The 8,822-nt window shown below is 44.3% G+C and overlaps 1 protein-coding gene across 1 annotated transcript; it reads right to left on the reverse strand.

The window, feature by feature from the left end:
- Nucleotides 1-3,562: 3,562 nt before the first annotated feature.
- Nucleotides 3,563-5,475, reverse strand: LOC143799841 (uncharacterized). Its single transcript, XM_077281165.1, has 2 exons — nt 5,342-5,475; nt 3,563-4,550 (listed from the first exon to the last, which is right to left on the reverse strand). The coding sequence occupies exons 1-2, from the start codon at nt 5,473-5,475 to the stop codon at nt 3,578-3,580; spliced, it is 1,107 nt and encodes a 368-aa protein (XP_077137280.1). The 3' UTR covers nt 3,563-3,577.
- Between the last annotated feature and the right edge of the window lie 3,347 nt (nt 5,476-8,822).

Below are 8,822 nucleotides of genomic sequence, written 5' to 3' on the forward strand. Positions count from 1 at the left end.
AAAATATCTTACTGTCACTCTTATTCACTCTCAACTGCAGTACCGCAGCTTTCTATCAAATGGTCTCCCTCTTACTAATATCACCCCTTTCCAATCTATCCTGAATGCAGCAACTAGGGTAATATTTATGTCCTGCAGCTACACTGATGCCTCCCCCTGTGCCAGTTATTTCACTGGTCACCCATCTGCTACAGAGTAACACAAAAATGTATAAATCTCATCGACAAAGTTCTCCACAGTCCTGTACTGCTCTTCATTTCCTCTCTCATTTCTGTCTACCACCCTACCCCTGCTATCCATCCGGTTTATTATTATCACTATTATTATTATACATTTATGTTGATAATTTTAGCTTGTTAATCTAATTACAGATTGCTTCATTTTTTGAAACCAGAGATGTCAGTTATGATTTTTGTTATGCTGATGATCTTTATTATTAAAGGTAAGTAAAAATTAGTTCGAGACATACACAAAATTAGGGCTTAAACAGAAAAATAATAAACCTGTATGCTTCCCATAGAAACCAATAAAGTACTGAAATAAAGAGCTTTAATGCATATAGCCTTGGAGATTTGTGTACTCAGATAACTTTGACCAAGGTTTCAGACCTTTATTAGGCTACGTTCACATTTGCGGTGTGCGCCGCAGCGTCGTCGCCGCAACGCACAACGCAAACAAAAACGCAGCAAAACGCATGCACAACGCTGCGTTTTGCGCCGCATGCTTTCAACGCATGCGGCGCAAAACGCAGCGTTTTTTGTAAACGCAGTTGCGTTTTCAACAAAAAACGCAGCGTTTTGCGCCGCATGCGTTTTTTTGTGCAGTGAGTCATTCTTCATCCCACCCACAAAAAAAAGTGTCTACACAATAGATAAGGGCCACCAATGGCTAGAAGAGGGTTGGTGTTTATGTAATTGTGTATATATACCATGGCAGACATGAATTCCTCCCATTTTGCTGGTATTCATGATGGAGCGTCCCATGGACAGTATCGTCATGGATATGGAGATGGAATTTGCCTTGGCTCATGCCTATGCTGTCGCCTGTGCTCATCAAAGAGAAAGAGAAAAACGGAGATGGATTCATCGCCGATTTTGGATACACCCTATCTTGGAAGTCCGGGAGAGCCGTGGAGCATACCATAGCTTGTTTGGCGAACTGAATGAGAACCTGGAGAAATATTTCGAGTACACCAGGATGTCTCAGGAGAGCTTCCGGTATCTTCTGCGTCGGGTGGAAGGAGCCATTAGCAGGCAGGATACTCAGCTCCGGAGAGCTATATCCGCAGAGGAGCGGCTGCTGGTGACTCTACGGTACGTAGCTGTTTGAATGACTGAGATATGTTCGGCTACGTTCACATCTTCCCTTTTTTTTTTTTTTTTTTCTTAATTTTTGTTGGGGGTGGTATGGTCAATGTACTTTTATAAATTGCAATGTACTAATGTAATTTCTTTATCTTCTTGGCAGTTTCCTGGCTACCGGAGAGACCTTGCGATCCCTTCAATTTCAGTTCCGGATTGGAGTCTCCACTCTCTCCGGAATTATTGCTGAGACCTGCCGCGCTTTGTGGGATAATCTCCGGGAAGAATTTTTACCCGTCCCTACAAGCGATATCTGGTTGGCCAACGCCGAGAAATTTGAGGAAGTGTGTTCGTTTCCAAACTGTATTGGCGCGGTGGATGGCAAGCACATACGGATTACCAAGCCAGGGAAAAGTGGATCCCTTTTCTACAACTACAAAAAATATTTTTCCACTGTGCTGATGGCAATTGCCGGTGCGGACTGCCGTTTTCTCGCAGTCGACATTGGTGCGTTTGGCCGTTCAAATGACTCGCGCACATTTAAAGACTCGGATATGGGCCAAAAATTATATGGCAACAATTTCAATTTCCCCCAGCCACGACCTCTTCCCCACACCGAAGGCCCTGCGATGCCATTTGTTGTGGTTGGGGATGAGGCATTCCAAATGTCTGCCAACCTATTGAAACCCTACTCCAGTCGGGGCTTGGACCATACGAAAAGGGTGTTCAATTACAGACTGTCCAGGGCCAGAAGGACTGTGGAGTGCGCCTTTGGCATCCTTGTCTCAAAATGGCGGATATTAGGATCCGCCATTAATCTGAAAACTGAGACAGTGGATGAGGTGGTGAAGGCGTGTGTGGTTCTCCACAATTTTATTCTGGCCAAAGAGAGACTGAACGTTGATCTCGATGAAACCATAGCCAACCCATTGCCCAATTTCCATGATCATCCTCTGAGGACAAGTGTGGAAATTGCGCAGATGAGGGATCGTTTTGCGGCCTATTTTGTGTCAGATGTTGGCCGTCTGTCATGGCAAGATACAATGGTGTAGTAAACTGTTGGACTGTATTCTGGTGTGACTATGCTAAAAATAGTTCACCAATGTAATGTGCCTTATCTAAAAAACTTGGAACCCTTTGTTTTTAAAATGTTGTGTTTTAATAAAAAAATTTTCTTAAGTTTTCTACCCTGCTTCAAAGACAAAATTTATACCATACCATATAACATATTTATTTGTTTGTCAGATCGCCGTGTATCGTTGTGTTTGACAGCAAAATCAACGATACCAGCGATGTTTTACAATGGTAATCAGGGTAAATATCGGGTTACTAAGCGTAGGGCGGCGCATAGTAAACTGATATTTACCCTGTTTCCCAGTGTGAAAGTTTTAACAAAAAACAGTACATATACTCATCTTCGCGTCCCCCGGCGTATGCTTCCTGCACTGACTGAGCGCCGGCCGGAAAGTGAATGCACAGCACAGCGGTGATGTGACCGCTCTGCTGTTAGGGCCGTCACTCAGTCAGGGCAGGGAAGCGGACGCCGGGGGACGCAATTCTGAGTGTATGTACTGTTGTTTTATTTACATTTAACACTGGTAACCAGGGTAATCATCGGAAGCGCGGCGGCCTGCGCTTAACAACCTGATGTTTACCCTGGTTACCCGGGGACCTCGGCATCGTTGGTCGCTGGAGAGCTGTCACACAGACAGCTCTCCAGCGACCAAATAGCGATGCTGCAGTGATCTGCATCATTGTATGTTTCGCTGCAGCATTGCTAAGTGTGAAGGTACCTTTACGGTATGTGTCCACGTTCAGGATTGCATGATGATTTTGTCACGATTTTTCTTCAGTATTTGTAATACAAAACCAGTAGTGGAACAATTAGAGGCAAAGTGGAATAGAAACATATGCTCCACTTCTGTATTTATCACCCACTCCTGGTTTTGGGTTACAAATACTTATGTAAAATCATGACCAAATCCTCATGCAATCCTGAGCGTGGACACATAGCCTTAGTGATTGAAAACACCTCATACACTTTTATTGTTTGTGAACACCTCATACAGCAATGAGAGACACACCAAAAAAGGCAAAATAAAAATGGTAAAAATAGTGTCTGACATTGCATATATGAGTTGTTTGAAGCACAAAATATGTGTAGACGGCGCACGGTGTGACTTGCTGAGAAGTATACAGGTAAATAAGAGCAAATATTGTATTACAACCAAAAATTTTTATTGGGGGGAAACAGAAAAAAAAAAGGGGAAATAAACTTAGGGGGTATCAACCTGTGCCACAAAGGGGGAATGGTATGTATCTTTTTCGGAATGGGGAGCGGAAAATGAGGATGACGACGACGAGGAGGAGGAGGATGTGGACCTATAGTCCAGGAGGCTGGATGGCAGGTCTAATGGGGAGCAAACCGCCACCTCTGCAGGGGAGGGAGGAGGCAACACGAGCCTTTGTGAGGTTCTTGGTTGGCTCTGGCTGCTCCTACTGCGGCTAGAGCCCCTACGTCTACTTGTTGTTTGTACTGGAGCAGCCAGAGCCTCAGTGCGTGTCCTCTTGCTTTTGTGTTTTCTTTTCTTTCCACGATCTCCCCTAGAATGATGGCTGCGGGAGGATGAGGGCCTGGCAGGAGCAGGAGTCGGCGGCACACTGCTATGGTGCCTGTGGTGGCGTCGCTCGGCACTTGGACCAGGGTGGGTTGGCTGGAGTGGCTCTGCAGCAGTAGTCGGAGTCATGCTAGCCAGCGACGGTACTACTGGCAGTGTCGCTGACTGCATGCGCCGAGACTGCTGCAGAGCCCTCACGTAGGAAGTGTTGTAGTCCTGCATCACCGAAATCTGGAGTTCCGGCGTAAGGTTTTCCACCATGCCTTTAGCAATTGTGCTTAAAAAATGCTTTGCCGGATTTGAGAGCTCGGCTTCCAGGATTTCAAGGCGCCGTTCCATACTGGACATTTTATCGCTCAACGCCTTGAAACCGTTCTGGAACACCGTGCCCAAGTGCAAAAATTCGGGCATGACTGACCTGTCCGAGGCCCGCTGGCGCTGTCGGGAATTCCCGAACGAAGGTGCGCCAGAGGCCTCGGGCAGGGGAAAACCTGATGTACCGGCAGCCGGTTCTCCAGATGATGGTGGTGCAAGCCTGCTGTCGCTGTGGGAGGGCTGTGACGGGTCAGATGGCGATCCATGAAGTTCCGCTTCACAGGGGGGAGCTCGCTGGAGGGTGCTGCTGTGTGTCCTGTGAAAAGATAAGGAAAAAATTAGTCTTCAATTAATAACCTATCACATACGCCAACTCCTGTTAAAAAATTAACATTACATGACACATCAATACATTACAATCCCCTGTCTCACAGTGTGTGTTGCCTATAATAAATTGCTGATTGTTACCGCAAGCTGACCATTAGGGCTGACGATAACAATCATGGACATACCTACGGTAGAAAATGACTGGTCATTCCCGCTGCAAAAGTCAATGCATACCTCTGTCATCGTTTTAAAACATTTAAAAAAAAAAAAATCTTTCTTGATGCTGCCTATGCCGCAAAATTAGTAAAAAATTTAAAGTAAAAAAAAACATTTATAAAAAAAAAAAATAAATAAATACACTTTGCTGATCTGATCGCAGGAACGGCCATGACGTTAGGATCATGTGATCCAGACGTCATCATTATTCATGCGATCAGAACTACCCTGACTCAGAACGTAACCTGTCATGGACTACAATGACTCACGCCTAACCAAAAAATTACTAATGGGCTATATACCATTCCACTAGGGTAAAAGGATGGCCAAAATGCTACAATGACTACATGGATGGCCAATACACTATGTTCCTTTGGAAATATACTATGTGTATATGTAGCTAGAACGTGTACTATGTGGCTGCTATATAGTGGCCTGGCAATCTACTATGTGGATGCACAATGTACGTGGCTGGGCAATGTACTATGTGGCTGTGCAATAAGCTATGTGTCTGGGCAATGTACAATGTGGCTGTGCAATATGTTATGTGGCCAAAATACTTACTGTCGGCGGGTAAGGACCGGTCTTAAGAACTGGAGGGCCCTGTTGTATTTGTACGGCACCGACTTGGACGCAGCAGCACCACTCCGAGCTTGCTCCTCCGCAGCACGGATCCCCTTATTGAAACAGTCCTTCATGGATCGCCATCTGGTCCTCAACTTTTTCACTGTGAATGTAAAGACAAAAAAATGGTTACATATTTAGCATTTTAAAAGGATAAAACAACCGTGAGCGATGCAAAGTTTAGGCGTTGATCGCATCACACACGGTTGTGTTTATCCTGGCAAGATGGGTCATAGCAGCGTATCTGCAATACTCACTAAAGTTGCCTTTGGCCTTCGCTGAGGCACTGTCAAAGCCATCCCACAGTGACTTTGCCACCTCTGCCCACAAACGCCTCGACACCACCTGGTCCATGTGCCGAGGGTCACGGCTGTCCCACAACGGGCCACGCTCCTGGATGCTGGAGATCAGGAGGTCAACATCAATTCCAGTATCTCCTTGGTCCCGTTGTGAAACCTAGAAAAATTAGAAAACAAATAGGTTAAAAATATGCAAATAATAACAACCACCAGTACCTGGAATGATAGGTACCTTTGCCCTATCCTTTGCCATTTGATGTATGTATATTGATGTTTTCTACACCTGTGTTTTGGAATGTTTGTGTGCAGGGAGTTCAACTTTATTTTACCTTCCCCCAATACTTGCTGCCCTGAAAATCTATAATGTACAAAGGCCCCGTCTCACATAGCGATTTACCAACGATCACGAATAGCGATACTGCCTGGCCGTTATCGTTGGTAAGTCGTTGTGTGGTTGCTGGGGAGCTGTCACACAGACCGCTCTCTCCAGCGACCAACGATCAGGGGACCGAATTCAGCATCGTTGAAACTGTCTTCAACGATGCCGAAGTCCCCCTGCAGCATCCGGGTAACCAGGGTAAACATCGGGTTACTAAGCGCGGCCCTGCGCTTAGTAACCCGATGTTTACCCTGGTTACCAGTGAAGACATCGCTGGATCGGTGTCACACACACCGATTCAGCGATGTCAGCGGGACCTCAACGACCAAAAAACGGCCCAGGCCATTCCAACACGGCCAGCGATCTCAAAGCAGGGGCCTGATCGCTGGTACGTGTCACACATAGCGAGATCGCTACTGAGGTCGCTGTTGCGTCACAAAACTAGTGACTCAGCAGCGATCTCGCTAGCGATCTCGCTATGTGTGACGGGGGCCTAAGCTTAGTAAACATCCCTAGTGAAAGCAGGATGCTCCTCAAATGTAATGTTCCTCACAGCAGGATGCTACTGAAAAAAAAATAAATAAAGAAAAAAAATACTCACTCGCCGGCCTGACGCCACATCTTGGCCCCGATCTCTCTGCTCCCGCTGACCGTCTTCCCCCTCACTTGAAGAAGCCTGGAAAAATTGTATACAAAATTTATTGTCAATGCTACAAATGGCAGCGAATTGTAAGCAACTAGACATAATTACTCACCGCACTCCCCCGCGCCGATTGGCTATGCTCCGAAGAACTTGGCATTCTTGCAAGTTTGTTCTGCAATGAAAAAAATGAGCAAAAAATTACATCCAATGCCACATACAGTAAAATAGGCCCAAAACATTAAAACAACCACAAATGACTGTTGACTGATAGGACAATGCAAACTCAAAAAGCGACACCACAACGCCATACATTGCAAGAGAATACAATAGAAGAAACAATACAAGAATAGAACCAAATAAAATTCAGAAAAAATAGACACCTAAAAATTTCTACTGGAAAAAAAAAAGGCACAATGAAATAAAGCAAACTTATGAACGCCATAATTTACAATTACAACAAGACATAATCCAAAACAACACCATCTGGTGACATCCACCAAAATACATCAGAAAAAGGCGCTAAATAACATTCTAGATACTAAGCAATAAACATTACGGGACAACCGCTGTTACAATATACAGCAACCCAAAAGATAAAACATAGTCCAAATGAAAAGAAAACACAATAAATTTTAAAAAAAAGGCCCCCAACTAAAAAAAAAAAAAAAAAAAAAAAGAGGCCATACTACACACTTCTCAATGGAAACATTCAAGAAAGGAGATACATACGGAAGCCATGGGGAAAACGACATAAAACCATCAGTTAAAAAAAAAAAAAAAAAAAAGGGAAAATACAATTGAAAATAGAATGGCATAGCAGCACAGAACAATACAATACAAATGAAACATCATAAATGCAGCCCCCCCACCAGCAAGAAAAGACACTCAAGGAAAGAAAAAAAAATGCCAACAGCATAAAACACAGCAAGACATGAGCCAAGAAAATGCCATACGGATACCCCCAACAATAGAAACCAGAAAAACATGCAACAGAAATTTAACATAAAAATCTGCCAAATTTAAAGACATTGAACAACCGCATGACACCAGAACAACCCCAAATCCATAAAACCAATCCAAAACCAAGCAAGGCCGGTGACAATAAACGCCATCATATAACGCCAGAAGTACATCAAAACAAGATTAAAAAACACAATTTTTCACTAACAACCCACAGTGCCATAACCGTACAATAGCACAGACCAAACATTGCACAAATTAAATCCAAATCAAAAAATAACACACAGAATAAAAAATATGCAAAGAGAAATATATACTTACAGGTTTGGAAAGCAGATTCTCCTCTCAGTCTTGTCTGTAGTGAATAGCCTTGTGAAAGACAATGCCAAACCCCTTTTTTTCTCTCTATATATAGTGGTTTTTTTTGGTCTAGACAAAAGTCTAGACAATGTTTTGCATTTTTTATTGGAAAACGCATGCGTCGTACAACGCACCACGACGCAAGTACTTGCGTCGTCTGCGTTGTCAATACAAGTCAATGGGAAAAAAGCCGCATCGACGACGCAAACACGACGCAAACACGACGCATGCGTTTTTTCCAAAGTCTGCGCCGCCCAAAAAATGCAACATGTTGCGTTTGCCGCGCCCTGACAGGTGCGCCCTAACGCCGCATGCAGCGTACAACGCACCAAAACGCATGACAACGCATGTACATGCGGCGCCATGCGGCCCCAATGTTAAAGATAGGGCCGCACGCCGCATGCGTTTTGGTGCGGCGACGACGCTGCGGCGCACACCGCAAATGTGAACGTAGCCTTAACTCATTGTGGCAATGTCTTGTTCACTATCATCATTAGCAAAAGGCAAGGTGATGCAAATTTCCTAGCTTTATGAAAACCCAGCCTCCTCTAACCTTGTGTCAAAAAACAGCAGCTATGGTTTATTCTAAGCAGCTGCCTAGAACTCTGAAAATGAAAATGGTGAAGGCACACAAAGCAGGAGAAGGGTATAAGAAGAAAGCAAAGTGTTTTCAAGTTGCCCTTTCCTCAGTTCAAAATGTAATAAAGAAATGTCAGTTAATAGGAACAGTGGAGATCATGATAAGGTCTGAAAAATCAAGCAAAATTTCAGTGAGAGCTT

This window comes from Ranitomeya variabilis, chromosome 1, assembly GCF_051348905.1.
Source record: "Ranitomeya variabilis isolate aRanVar5 chromosome 1, aRanVar5.hap1, whole genome shotgun sequence".
NCBI lineage: Eukaryota > Metazoa > Chordata > Amphibia > Anura > Dendrobatidae > Ranitomeya > Ranitomeya variabilis.

What these genes read in the sequence shown, in the direction of transcription:
- LOC143799841 (XM_077281165.1), bottom strand. Translation starts at nt 5,475, where the DNA reads ATGAAGGACTGTTTCAATAAGGGGATCCGTGCTGCGGAGGAGCAAGCT. An exon ending in CCGGTCCTTACCCGCCGACA is followed by an intron (nt 4,551 to 5,341) that starts GTAAGTATTTTG and finishes ATCTTTTCACAG; the next exon opens with GACACACAGCAGCACCCTCC.